Consider the following 15527-nt stretch of genomic DNA (forward strand, 5'->3'; position numbering starts at 1 on the left):
TAGATGCGATTTAAAGTTCACAAAAAAAGAAAATAAAATGCCCTAATGCCCTGCCGATAGGACATGTTATGGATTATCACACCTTATACAGGATGGTTTAGTACCTAGGCTATCACATACTGTATCAGCGGTTCCCAATGGCGCTCTGTTTGTACGACAGAATCGCTTTTCATTTCCAGAGGGAAAGTCTCTTTCGTCTGTAAAGTGTAAGATCTTATAGTGAAACATGGAGGAGGCTCTGTTATGTTTTGGGGCTGCTTTGCTGCATCTGGCACAGGGTGTCTAGAATCTGTGCAGGGTACAATGAAATCTCAAGACTATCAAGGTATTCTAGAGAGTAATGTGCTGCCCAGTGTCAGAAAGCTTGATCTTTGTCACAGGTCATGGGTCTTGCAATAGGATAATGACCCAAAACACACAGCTAAAAACACCCAAGAATGGCTAAGAGGAAAACATTGGACTATTCCAAAGTGGCCTTCTATGAGCCCTGACCTAAATCCTACTGAGCATCTTTGGAAAGAGCTGAAACATGTCATCGGGAAAAGGCAGTGTTCAAAACACGAGACAACTGGAGCAGTTTGCTCTTGAGGAGTGGGCCAAAAGACCTGTTGAGAGGTGCAGAAGTCTCATTAACAGTTAAAGGAATCATTTGATTGCAGTTATTGCCTCAAAAGGTTGTGCAACAAAATATTAAGTTAAGAGTACCATCATTTCTGTCCAGGCCTATTTCATGAGTTTTATTTATTTTTTTTAAATTCTCTGGAAGCATGGTTGAAAAGCAATGTCTGACTTTCACTTGTTTATTTTCAGAGATTTTTAATTTATTGTTACTTTTGTCAGATTCAAGTTATTTCTGTCACAATTGTGGGCTTTTCTGTCATTAAACGAGGGGTACCAACAATTTTGACCACGTGTGTATGGCCAAACCTACTTAACTGATCACATACAGTGGATCTTTCAGCACGCGGATTCTCTGATTAAAATATAACATTTTGTAGACTTTGTTAAAACAAATATCAACTGATCTAGTCAATTATAATCTATTGAAAAACATAATTTCAAATATGTTAGAGCAGCACCAATGGCTCCAGTAATCTACTAAACAGAATGGTCTTGTATTTTGGGAGATAATCTGTAGAAAAGTTTAGAAGATAAAACATGTAGCACCTCTGAAAATATTGCAATATTCTCTCATAATTACTCTCGTCACAGCTAATGATAAAAATAACCAGTGACTCACATCTAGTAATAGTTAATGACTATTATTTTGCATCTTAAATGATTATCATGTTATGCACACATTGATAATATACAAAGATCTGTTCGCATTGAAATTATTCAAAAGTTTACTTACCGTATAATTACAAACATAACCAGAGCATTGCCCACCAAGCCAACGACAAAAACCATGGAGTAGACCGCTGTAATAATGACAGAAATTGTAGGCGAAATAGTTGTATGGTTGCTCTCATGCATCGGTGACACGGTAAATTCACTAACATTCTCATAGTCACCCCATCCCACCAGCAAACTGGAGTTAGGGTAACAGATGGAAGTGCAGACTGGTATGCAACCTGGGGAGCATGTGGTACCCATTGAAGGTTTCTTTGGGTCAAGTTCCTCCTCTCGAAAAATCTGAACTGGAGGTTCCATTGGTGCAAAGCAACTGAAGCTCTGGAAAACACTGCATATAGACACAATTATCATTTTACTAAGCAGATCAAATAAAACATATAAGTAATTATATTAATTAATATAGAATACTATAATTAAAATCATTAGTAACATACATTTATAATACTTTGTTTACTCTAGTTTTGTATTAAAATTTCAAAGAACAAACCACTAGTAAATACAATAAAGCATACCTGTACGATAATATTTGATATAACATATCAATGTTTTCAATATATAATAAAGTAACTTGGCACTCAACTGAATAATCCTTTGCAAATTAGATTTATTTTATAATTTATTGCAGTCCTGGAAACGTTTTGGCCTATTATCGGCCTTCCTCAGTCTGCCGACTGCTATCGCGAAATACTAATCCGGTACCCAAGTAAGAATTCCTATGGAGATTTCAGAATGTCATGTTGATCTAAATGGTATCTCCTATTATTATAAGAGTAGATAAAGTGATTTAAATGCCTTGCAAAAAGGAATATATAGCCATACATAAGGAGATGTATAGATCTCCTTGGAGATATCATGGACGCTTGATCTGTTTGAAACTAGTGCTGTATAGTCCAGGAGGTAAATGGGTCCATATGAAGCTTGTTTAAATATGGAAGCGGCATACATTGGTGGGACGCGGTATTCCCCCGCTCGTCAGCTGGCCAGGACTGCAATAAATTATAAAATAAATCTAATTTGCAAAGGATTATTCAGTTGAGTGCCAAGTTACTTTATTATTCACTTTGGTCTGGGTAACCTACTTGCACACCCTGCGGTAGTGCCACGCTATATTTGACACATGTTTTCAATATATGTCACATATGAAATCCTTGTAGCTTAAATGTGCACAGTACCAGAGGAATCTGCTGCTATTTGTTCTCCAGCACAGGATGTTCTTCACATTGGCTAATAATGCTTTCATCATGTCTATAACTGATCTTTTTTTAAATCTAATTTTTCATATTTTCATTTGCAAAGTCACAGATTGGTTCAAATTGTCCTTGATTGGTACTGCATATCAATAATATATCATGCATGGTGTAACAAGCACTAACAAAGAAGAAAAAAGAAAAAATTACAAATTAGGGCAATGTTTTTTATGCTAAACTGGCCCTCGCTATTGATCTGTTAAACTGTGGAATATATTATCTTAGCACGTGCATAACTTTACATTTCTCAGTATTCAGTTGTATTGGAAACATTGTAACTTTGCTATGTATTTTCCCCCAAAGGTACTCTAATTTCATGGAAAATTGCAGCGTAGATTGTGTTAAAATACTGATTTCCTGCAGTACCAAAATCGTTTTCAGTTTTTTTCATGGATGGTTTACATCAGCGTTCCCCAACTCCAGTCCTCAAGGCCCACCAACTTAGTGTTGCTCAGGTGATAATTGCATCACCTGTACAATACAAGGGAAATCCTGAAAACATGACCTGTTGGTGGGCCTTGAGAACTGGAGTTGGGGAACCCTGTTTTACATAATTGATAAGTTAAAAAAGGCTACACAGGTCCATGAAGTCTAATCAGAATCCTACAATGTTAGCCCAAAGGAAAACAAAGACCACAGGGTCCAGTTGCTTCACATATAGGTGGGAAAATCCTTCCCAAATACTAATGTGCCAAGCAGAATGAATTGTGGATCAATGGTGGTGCTCTCCTTACTGAACCTCAAAGAATAGTTTCTGCAATGCCGCCCACCCCCCGAACACACACACACTCACTCTCTCTACACAAACACACTGTATGTTATACACACACAATTCATGCTACACACATGCTACATGTAACACAACAAAACAGCATTCTGTACACGTACACCCTTTGATGCACACACTCCATATTGCACACACAATTATACACACACTGTATGTGGCACACTTCATGTTGTACACATACACCCTATGCATGCTGCAGACAAAGAATGTGGCACACACTCCATATTCCCCACACATAGTCACACACTGTATGCTGCACACATTTCAAGCTACATACTCACACACTCCATGACACACACACTGAAGACAGACTTTCCCTGTATTGACATAATGGATGACATTTGGTTCTTAAAACTCTATGGAAGGTGAGAAGGATCAGGGAGGAGTTAGAGGCAGACACAGAAATTCTGCTGCAAGTTCTCCTGAAATGACAGATACAGTTTCCGAAATAACTTTGAAAACCAACTGTCATCTCTTGAATCGAAAAATGTGTGCTTACTGAAGACAGATTGTCTCCTTAAATTCAGAATTTTGAAAATGAAAGATCAGTCCAGAAGGAAAAAAAAACAGATTTCTCCAAAAAGGTACATTACATAAGTTTCTTATTTTCACTTGTACTATTGATTAATGGGAAAACAAATTACTATGATGGTTACTCTATAAGTAACTGAATTGTGCAGCTCCTCAGTCTACAGTACATAAAGATGAACATGCTTTGTGTTATGGCACTTTAACCACTTCCAGAAATAAAACATATACAGCGGGTGAAATAAGTATTGAATACGTCGCCAATTTACTAAGTATATATATTTCTAAAGGTGCTATTGACATGAAATGCTCACCATATGTCGGTAACAACCCATCCAATCCACACAGGCAATGAAATCAAATCATAGATGTCCATAAATTAAATTAAGTGTAATAATGAGAAATGACACAGGAAAAAAGTATGGAACATGCTTACTGAAATGTAATTAATACTTCGTACAAACGTCTTTGTTGCTGATAACGGATTAAAGACCCCTCCTATGTAGAGAAACTATTCATATGCATTGCTCAAATATGATTTTGGCTCATTCTTCCACACAAACACTCATCAAATCCTGAAACTTCCATGGGTTCCTCCAATAAACTCTGAGCTTTAGTTCTTTCCTTAAAGATTCTATTGGATTCAGGTCAGTTAATTGGCTGGGACATCCTAGCAGCTTTATTTTTTTTTTTGTGAAACTAATTGAGAGTTTCCTTGGCTGTGCATTTGGGATCATTTTCCTGCTGAAAAGTCCATCTTCATTTCATCTTCATTATCCTGGTAGATGGCAACAGAATTTTTCAAGAATCTCTCGGTACATTTGTCCTTCACTCTTCCTTCAATAATGTGAGGTTTGTCAGTACCATATGCTGAAAAATATCCCCACAGCATGATGTTCCCACCTCTAATCTTCACTGTTGGTATGGTGTTTTTGGGGTGATATGCAATGCCTTTTGGCCTCCAAACATGGTGTGCATTATGATATCTAAGGAGTTAAATTTTGGTCTCATCTGACCAGACAAGATTCTCTCAGTATTTCACATGCTTGTTTAAATGTTGCTGAGCAAACTGTAAATGATTGAACTGACTTTTAGTTCAGCAATAGAGTCTTGTGTGGTGAGCATGCATGCAGGCGATGGAGGTTGAATGCATTACTTTTCCTTTCTTTGAAACAATTGTACCTGCTGATTCCAGGTCTTTCTGTAGCTCTCCACAGGTGGTCCTGGGTTCTTAGACAACTTTTCTGATAATTCTTTTCACTCCTCTGAAATCTTGTGGAGAGCAATTGGTCGTGGCTGGCTTCTGTTGAAATGATGTTCTTTCCACTTCTGGATTATGGCCCCAACATTGCTCACTGGGACCTTCAGAAGTTTAGAAATTCTTCTGTATCGAATGTCATCAGTATATTTTGCATCAATAAGGTCTTGAGACAGCTCACTGGTTTTATCCATCATAAGATGTTTGTTGTGTGGTACCTTGCTAATGAGACACCTATTCATAGGCCGTCAGATGAATCGGCTGATATCATTTGACACTTAGTAGCAGAATTGCTTTCTACGTAAGGACAGTTAAAATATGTCCATCAGTGCTCCCCAGTAAAATGTTATTAACCCTTTCCTAAATTAGACATACTATTCCGTCCATGTGACCTGGGACCTAAGTCCCAAGGACGGAATAGTACATGTAGCGGATCAGCTGCGCTCACGGGGGGAGCACAGCTGATCGCGGCCGGGTGTCAGCTGATTATCACAGCTGACACCCGGCACTAAGAGTCAGGGGCGGTCATGGACCGACCCCGACACGTTAACCCCTGGCTCTCTGCGATCAAACACAATCGCAGTGTACCGGGGGTTTAGGGAAGCATCGGCAGGGAGGGGGCTCCCTCCGTGCTTCCCTGAGCCCCCCGCAGCAGCGCAATGTGCAGCGCTGCTGCGGGGGCCACCTTCCCTGCTGGTCCCTGGATCCAATATGGCGGCGGGAACCTTCGGGGGCCTGCAGGGAGGCGGATTCCTCACTGCCTGCTAAGCGCCGGCATGAGGAATCCTTCTGCACTGCCTTTGACAGATCGCTGATCTGTCACAGCGATCTGTGATGTGACAGGTCAGCAATCTGTCACATGACAGTTATGTCCCCCCTGGGACAATGTAATAAAGTTAAAAAAAAATGTAAAAACAATTTATAAAAAATCGCTAAATAAATTGAAAAAAAAAATTCCCTAATAAATTCATCTTTTGAAAATAAAAAAAAACAATAAAAGTACACATATTTGGTATTGCCGCATCCGTAACGACCCGCCCTATAAAACTGTCCCACTAATTAACCTGTTTATTGAACCCTTTAAAAAATAAAAATAAAAAGCAAAGCAAAAAATAAAGCTTTATCATCATACTGCCAAACAAAAAGTGCAATAACGCGCGATCAAAAAGACGGATATAAATAATCATGGTACCGCTGAAAACGTCATCTTGTCCCGAAAAAAACGAGCTGCCACACAGCATCAGCAGCGAGAAAATAAAAAAGTTATAGCTCGCAGAATAAAGCGATGCAAAAATAATTATTTTTTATATAAAATTGTTTTCATTGCATAAAAGCGCCAAAACATAAAAAACGACATAAATGAGGTATCGCTGTAACGTACTGACCCGAAGAATAAAACCCCTTTATCAATTTTACCGCACGCGGAACGGTGTACCCCCCAAAAGAAATTCATGAAACGCTGGTTTTTGTTCATTCTGCGTCCCAAAAATCGGAATAAAAAGCGATAAAAAAAGTCACGTGCCCGAAAATTGTACCAATAAAAACGTCAACTCGTCCCACAAAAAATAAGACCTCACATGACTCGGTGGGTCAAAATATAGAAAAATTATAGCTCTCAAAATGTGGTGATGCATAAACTATTTTTACAATATAAAGCGCCTTTTAGCGTGCGACAGCTGCCAAAATTAAAAACCCGCCATATATAGTAAATCAAACCCCTCGTTATCACCCCCTTAGTTAGGGAAAAATAATAAAATAAAAAATGTATTTATTTCCATTTTCCCATTAGGGCTAGGGTTAGGGTTAGGGCTAGGGTTAGGGTTAGGGGTGTGTTAGGGTTAGGGTTGGAGTTAGAATTGGGGGGTTTCCACTGTTTGGGCACATGAGGTGCTTTCCAAACTCGACATGGCGTCCGATCTCAATTCCAGCTCTGCCATGCACCCAAATAGTGGTTTACCCCCACATATGGGGTATCAGCTTACTCAGGACAAATTGCACAATAACTTTTAGGGTCCTGTTACCCTTGGGAAAATAAAAATGGTGGGTGAAAAGGTCATTTTTGTGGAAAAAATATGATTTTTTAATTGTACGGCTGTACGTCATAAACTTCTGTGAAGCCCTTGTGGGTTCAAAGTTCTCACCACATATCTAGATAATTTCCTTGGGGGCCTAGTTTTCAAAATGGGGTCACTTGTGGGGGGTTTCCACTGTTTAGGCACATCAGGAGCTCTCCAAACTTGACATGGCGCCCGTTCTCAATTCCAGCCAATTTTGCAGTGAAAAAGTTAAACGGCGCTCCTTCCCTTCCGAGCTCTGCCATGCATCCAAACAGTGGTTCCCCCCACATATCAGGTATCGGCATACTCAGGACAAATTGCACAATAACTTTTCCTGTCCAATTTCTCCTGTTACCCTTTGTAAAATAAAAAAATTGAACCTGAAGTAATTTTTTTTGTGAAAAAAAGTTAAATGTTCATTTTTTTTAAAACATTCAAAAAATTCCTGTGAAGCACCTGAAGGGTTAATAAACTTCTTGAATGTGGTTTTGAGCACCTAGAGGGGTGCAGTTTTTTGAATGGTGTTACTTTTGGGTATTTTCCATCATATAGACCCTTCAAAGTGACTTCAAATGTGATGTGGTCCATAAAACTAAAATTGTGCTGTAAAAATGAGAAATCGCTGGTCAACTTTTAACCCTTATAACTTCCTAACAAAAAAAATTTGGGTTCCCAAATTGTGCTGATGTAAAGTAAACATGTGGTAAATGTTACTTATTAAGTTTTTTGTGTGCCATATCTCTGTGATTTAAGAGCATAAAAATTCAAAGTTGGAAAATTGTGATATTTTCAAAATTTTTGCCAAATTTCTGCTTTTTTCACAAATAAACGCAAGTTATATGAATGAAATTTTACAACTAACATGAAGTACAATATGTCACGAGAAAACAATGTCAGAATCACCGGGATCCATGGAAGCGTTCCAGAGTTATTACCTCATAAGGGACAGTGGTCAGAATTGTAAAAATTGGCCCGGGCATTAACATGCAAACCACCTTTGGGAGTAAAGGGGGTTAAAGTTGCATATGAGTGCACTTTTTGCCTACGTGTGTAGATAAACTATGTCAGTAATGAAAAACTCTTATGTGTGTTAAAAATAACTACTTGCTTCAGAAGCCTACCTGTGCTTCTATACATCTGTGATGTTGCGTGCTATCCTGAGTTTCACCCAAAGGTATAGAGACATGATGATTTGGCTGTCCTGGATTCATACAGAAGTAGTAGTAAGTCAGCTGTCCTGGATCCGTGCTTAATCCTCCACAGACCGTGTAGACAGCGTGTTAGTCGCTCAAGTCTGTTCTCACACTGATCTGCAAAAATCTGCTGTCCTGCGCTTGTGCCCTTGTGACATTACTAAAGCTGCAGGTTTTCCTTCACAAAGGAGAAAAAGCTGTCTGTTCATCCAATGCATTTCTGAGACTCTCTCTTGCGGAGAGCACTTTATCATGGCTACTTTATGGTGAAATTATGCTCTTTACACTTCTGGATTATGGCCCCAACATTGCTCACTAGAACATTCAATTGTTTAGAAATTCTTTTGAAATCAACATCATCAGTATTCTTCTGTATCCAATGTCATCAGTATATTTTGCAAAAATAAGGTCTTGAGAAAGCTCACTGGTTTGATCCATCATGAGATGTTTGTTGTGTGGCACCTTGGTAATGAGATACCTTTTCATAGGCCATCAGTTGAAAAAGCTGATATTGTTTTTCACTTAGTGACAGGATTGCTTTCTAATTACTGTTAGTATTGAACAAATGAAAAAAGTGAAAGTCATGACACCAGCTGAAATCTTTGTCCCTGTGTCATTTCTTATCATTTCACATACCGTATATAGTTGTGTATAAGCCAAGTTTTTCAGCACATTTTTTTAGAGCTGAAAACATCCCCTTGGCTTATACACGAGACAATTGTCCAGAAAGCCGGTGGGGGAGGGGGAGTGATGGAGCAGCGGGTCACAGGAGGCAGAAGCCGGAGGCTGTAACTGTGCCAGCTGCTAAAGAGAAATTAATATTCATTTCTCTTATAGCAGCGCACAGTGACAGCAGCTGGCTTCCAGAAGACATCATAATCACCAACCAGCGTGCCCTTGCAGCGTCTCGGTGGTCCCGGTGTCTTCGCAGCATCTCCATGGTTCCAGCTTCCAGCAGCTCTTCCAGAGCGATCACGTGGTGACGCTCATTAAGGTAATGAATATGCACGCATCTTCACTCCCATAGGTGTCGAGCGCATATTCATTACCTTAATGAGCGGCGCCACGTGATCGCGCTGGAAGAGCTGCTGGAAGCCAGAACCATGAAAATGCTGCAAAGATGCCGGGACCACCACAAAGCTGCAGGACATGCTGGTGGGTGAGTAGGATAGGGGATAAGGAGCCATGCATACCAGGATGGGATGGGGGAGCCATACATAGCAGGACAGGGACCGGGGAGCCATGCATAGCAGGACAAGGACCAGTGAGCCATGCATGTCAGAACAAGGACCAGGGAGCCATGCATACCATGACAGGGACCCTGGAGCCATACATACAATGACAGTGACTGGGGATCCATGCATACAATGACAGGGACTGGGGAGCCATGCATACAATGACAGGGACCAGGGAGCCATGCATACCAGGACAGCGATGGGGTAGCCATGCATACCAGGACAGGGACGGGGGAATCATGCATACCAGGACAGGGATGAAGGGACATAGCATACCTGGCTTATACTTGAGTCAATACGCTTACCAGTTTTCCATGGCAAAATTAGGTGCCTTGGCTTATACTCGGCTCAGCTTAATTTAGGGACATCTATGGTTTGATTTCATTTGCCTGTGTGAATTGGATAGGTTGCTACCAACATCTGGTGAGAATTTCATGTCATAGGACATTTAGAAATATATTTACTTAAAAAATTGGTGACGTGTTCAATACTTATCTCACCCACTGTATTTGCAAAATACATACAATGGGTATGACTGCGATCACTTCATACAGTGACTGGAGCTATTAATTTTGATGCTGTTGTCTATCAATTTCCCATTGATGTAGTAATTTATTTGAAAGCCCATCTCCCTCACTCAAAACGTGATTGCAGTGTTATGATATGATCGTATCATTATGTAGCCACAGGTCATAAATATCCTATAATACTGAAGTAATACTGAAATAATTGCACAATATAATTAGATTGCAGATTCAAACCTGAGGGCTAAAAAAGTAAGTACTAGGTAAATAAAAATAATTACAAAATTAATTTAAATAAATAAATGAAATAACATAAAAGTTTAAATTACCCATCATCTCCAAATATGAAAATAATTAAGTTAGAAAGAAATATAAAAAAGCACACTTATAATGCATCCTATGTAAAAGTCAGATCTATGAAAATATAAAATTAAATAACCCAATTCCTCTGCCACCCTCCGCTACTCTTCCCTTGTTCGAGGTGCACTCCGTCCGCATCTATTCCCCCTCCAACCTACAACTGGCTGTCATCTACAGCCCCCCAGAACTAGCAATCTCCACCTTTCTCGACCACTTCACCTCCTGGCTACTCCATTACCTTTCTGCTGACATCCCGACCATCATCATGGGCGACTTCAACATCCACATTGACACTTCCACCTCGGCTGCCTCTAAACTTCTATCGCTCACGGCTTCCCTCGGCCTCACTCAATGGTCCTCTGCGGCCACTCACAAAGATGGTCACACACTGGACCTTATCTTCACCTGTCTCTGTTCCCTCACTAATCTCAATAACTCACCCCTCCACCTGTCTGACCACAACCTACTGACATTCTCTTCCCTCTCCTCTCCTACTGCGCAACCCCCACTCCATAAACTCGCTCACCCTCACAGGAATCTCAAACACCTCAATTTACAATCACTCTCTGAGTCCCTTCTCCCTCTTACAGACATAGCTTCCCTTCATGACACAGATGCTGCTGCCACTTTTTATAACACCACAATAACAGCAACACTTGATTCAGCTGCCCCACTCACTCAGAGCAAAACTCGAACAGTCAACAGGCAGCCCTGGCTGACCAGATTGACCAAAGAACTGAGATGGGTTTCCAGGGCCGCTGAGCGGAGATGGAAGAGAACCCATTCTACTGAGCACTTCAGCGCATACAAGCAGTCCCTTGCCAGCTTTAAGTCCACGCTCTCTGCCGCAAAACAAACTTACTTCGCATCTCTCATATCCTCCCTGCCTCACAACCCTAAACAGCTCTTCAACACTTTCAATTCTCTACTCCGTCCCACAGCACCTCCTGCCCCTCCTCTCATTTCTGCTGAAGACTTTGCCTCCTTCTTTAAGCAGAAGATCGACACGATCAGACAAAACTTTAGCCCGCAGCCCCCAATGCCCTTCTTAGCCGCTCAGCCCTGTTCTGCAAAAGCCAGCTTCTCCACCATGACAGAAGATCAGCTCTCCACCCTTCTGTCAAGATCACACCTCACCACTTGTGCCCTCGACCCACTCCCGTCTCACCTCATCCCTAACTTGGCCACAGTCTTAATCCCATCTCTAACACACCTCTTCAATCTTTCACTTACAAATGGTGTCTTTCCCTCATCCTTGAAACATGCCTCAATCACACCCATCCTCAAAAAGCTCTCCCTTGACCCATCCTCTGTGTCTAACTATTGCCCGATATCTCTTCTCCCTTACGCCTCAAAACTACTGGAACAGCATGTATATCTTGAACTGTCCTCCCACCTCTCCTCCTGTTCCCTCTTTGACCGGCTACAATCTGGCTTCCGACCACATCACTCAACTGAAACTGCCCTAACTAAAGTCACTAACGACTTACTAACCGCCAAGAGCAAGGGACACTACTCTGTCCTCCTTCTCCTGGACCTGTCCTCTGCCTTCGACACCGTAGACCATTCCCTCCTGCTACAGACTCTCTCATCTCTTGGCATCACAGACTTGGCCCTATCCTGGATCTCATCATACCTAACAGACCGAACATTTAGTGTCTCCCTCTCACACACCACCTCCTCACCTCGCCCCCTGTCTGTCAGTGTTCCTCAAGGCTCTGTCCTAGGACCCCTACTATCCTCCATCTACACCTTCGGCTTGTGACAGCTCATAGAATCCCATGGTTTGCAGTATCACCTCTATGCCGATGACACGCAGATCTACCTATCTGGACCCAACCTCGCCTCCTTACTGACTGAAATCCCACAATGTCTGTCTGCTATCTCAGCCTTCTTCTCTGCTCGCTTTCTCAAACTGAACATGGACAAAACAGAATTCATCATCTTTCCCCATCTCACTCTACCCCTCCACCAGACCTATCCATTGATGTCAATGGTTGCTCTCTTTCCCCAGTCCCGCACGCTCGGTGCCTTGGGGTGATCCTCGACTCTGCCCTCTCTTTCAAACCACATATCCAAACCCTCGCCTCCTCCTGCCACCTCAAACTCAAAAATATTTCCCGGATCCGCTCATTCCTCAACCATGAAACCACAAAAACACTAGTGCATGCTCTTATCTCCCGCCTCGACTACTGCAACCTCCTACTCTCTAGCCTCCCCTCTAGCACTCTAGCACCGCTACAGTCCATCCTACACTCTGCTGCCTGACTAATCCACCTGTCTCCCCGCTATTCCCCAGCCTCCCCCCTATGCCAGGCCCTTCACTAGCTTCCTATTGCCCAGGGGATCCAATTCAAAACCCTAACCATGACTTACAAAGCCATCCACAACCTGTCTCCTCCATACATCTGTGACATGGTCTCTAGGTACCTACCCGCACGCAACATTCGATCATCTCAAGATCTCCTTCTATACTCCCCCTTAACTCTTCTTCCCACAACCGCATACAAGACTTCTCCCGTGCTTCCCCCATACTCTGGAACTCTCTGCTGCAACACATCAGCCTCTCACCATCAACGGAAAGCTTCAAGAAGAACCTGAAGACCCACCTGTTCCGACAAGCCTACAGCCTGCCATGATCCTCGGTCTACTGAGCCACCGCACGACCTGCTCTACCCTCTCCTACTGTATCCTCAACCATCCCTGTAGACTGTGAGCCCTCACGGGCAGGGTCTCCTCTCCTTATGTACTTGTGTGTCCCTTGTCTTACACATGTTTATTATACTTGTCTATATTTCTCCTTTTCTCATGTAAAGCGCCATGGAATAAATGGCGCTATATAAATGCATAATAATAATAATAACCTCCATGGTAGACACAATAAGGAGAAAATATTGTCATGCCAGAATTGGATTTTTTCAGTTCAGTTTCCATTTCCTCAAAAATGGAATAAAAGCCAAATCGGACCTTACATGTTAATCCAAAATGGAATAAAATACCCTACAACTTCCTATACAAAATAATGCCCTCATAAAGTTCTACCGACAGAAAAAAAGGTATGGTTCTCAGAAAATGGTGTCACAAATGATTCTTTTTACCACATTCCCAATTTTTTAAAACCACTAGAAGTAAAATAATTGAACAAGTTTGCTAAAGATATAATAAAACTGCCTGAGAGAATCATGTTGCCAGGTAATTTCTACTGCACATTGCAGAGTAAAAGCAAAAAACACAAAAACCTGTGACATAATTGATTTTATTTTTCCACAAGGAATTTTCTTTTTTTACCATTTTTCTGTATATTATTAATGAATGATATCATTCAAGCTTCAGGTCATCTCACAAAAACAAACCCTCCTATGGTTCTGTTGACCATAAGAAAAAAGTTATGGCAGGAAATAATGAAAGCTAAAAAAAAATCATGAAAGCTAAAAAAAAATCACCGCTGTAATGAAGAAGTTATACTCACATATCCGCCCATGTGCTATATGTACTGTATACTGTAGAGACCATATATTTAAGAAAACAAAAGATTTAGCTTGAAATCTCATTTTAGCAATGATTTTTTTTGGTTACATTTTTTCTGAAATAGATGCTGTACTGTTGTGAGTTCATTTTCCCCTTCATTACTGAGGCCCGAGGAACTCCCTCTTCTGGTAAAGAAAGGTAGTGAGCCTGATTATCAAACACCTGAGGCTGATGATGATGACTGGCTGAGTGGAGTTACTGACTGGATATAAGGCTGCCGACGCCCTTCTGCCCTGCGGGTGATTTCTCTGTGGGATCCTTGGAGACCAGTCTGAATTCCTGCTCCTCTAAAGCTAAGTTTGCTGCTCGGCCTTTTGCTTTGGTGCTTGACTTTGTTTTCCTTTGTTTTTCTGGATTTCTGCCATTCCCTGCTGGGGTGTGCTGATTTCATTTAGCTCTGTCTTCTGAAAATACCTGAGTGCTGATTTAGTTTTTGAAGCCTAGCTGCTTCAGGGCATTTTTCATATCAGCTTGTTGGCTTATTTCTTTGATAGGGTTTTGGCAGATTGCAGACAGCAGCCTTCCTGTCCTTTCCTATCTAGGTAGTTTTTGAGCCCCGTCTTTGCTCAGTCTATCTTTCTGTCTGTGTTAGTATTTTCATCTTGCTTCACCGTCATTATATGTTGGGGGCTGCCTATTGCTTTGGGGTCTGCTCTGGGGCAGTTTAGATTTCCCCTTTCTTTCTTTAGGCCTATGTAATTCTCCGGCTGTGATCGAGGGGTCTAGGGCATCGTAGGAACCCCCCACGGCTACTGCTAGTTGTGTTGATAGGTTCAGGGGTCTGCAATCTGATAGTTGCCAACTTCTCTGGTTTTCTGGACTTAGCTTGTATTTCTGCTTTTGCCTCCTACGGTGACTCATTCATAACAGAATCACCCGCCATACCACAGATCCTAGGGGACTCAATAGCAGGAAAGAATTGTAAAAAAAAAAAAAAAAAAAGTGTGTATATATTTTCCTCTATATCTCTGAGGCCGTAGGGGGAATTTTTTTTTTCTCTCAATGGAGATAAAGCAATTGTCTGATCGTGTGGAGCAGCTCGCTGCGGAAGTGCGGGGAATTTCCGCCTACCTTGCTCATTCACATGCTGCTGAACCAAAGATTCCTACACCTGATGTATTTTTTGGGGATCGGTCTAAATTTTTGAATTTCAAAAATAATTGTAAATTATTTTTTGCCTTGAAGCCTAACTCGTCAGGGAGCTCCGCGCAGCAGGTTAAAATTGTCATCTCTTTGCTGCGTGGCGATCCCCAGGATTGGGCGTTTTCTTTGAAACCAGATGATCCTATTCTGACTAATGTGAACGCATTCTTTCAAGCTTTGGGGTTGTTGTATGATGAACCTAATGCCATTGATCAGGCTGAAAAGACCCTGCTGGCATTGAGCCAGGGTCGTAATTCTGCAGAATCGTACTGTCAAAAATTCCGAAAGTGGGCAGTACTTACTACCTGGAA

At 41.5% G+C, this 15527-nt stretch overlaps 1 protein-coding gene across 1 annotated transcript in view; it reads right to left on the reverse strand.

Moving 5' to 3' along the window:
* OPRK1 (opioid receptor kappa 1) overlaps window positions 1-15527 on the reverse strand; it is a 255782-nt gene that overhangs the window by 101428 nt on the left and 138827 nt on the right. The window contains exon 2 of the mRNA XM_073583808.1: window positions 1355-1684. Within this exon, the coding sequence (XP_073439909.1) occupies window positions 1355-1653 (299 nt within the window). The 5' untranslated portion in view covers window positions 1654-1684. The remainder of the gene's footprint in view (window positions 1-1354; window positions 1685-15527) is intronic.

Source organism: Dendrobates tinctorius, unplaced genomic scaffold, assembly GCF_039654945.1.
Source record: "Dendrobates tinctorius isolate UK_male_01 unplaced genomic scaffold, ASM3965494v1 ptg000081l, whole genome shotgun sequence".
Lineage (NCBI taxonomy): Eukaryota > Metazoa > Chordata > Amphibia > Anura > Dendrobatidae > Dendrobates > Dendrobates tinctorius.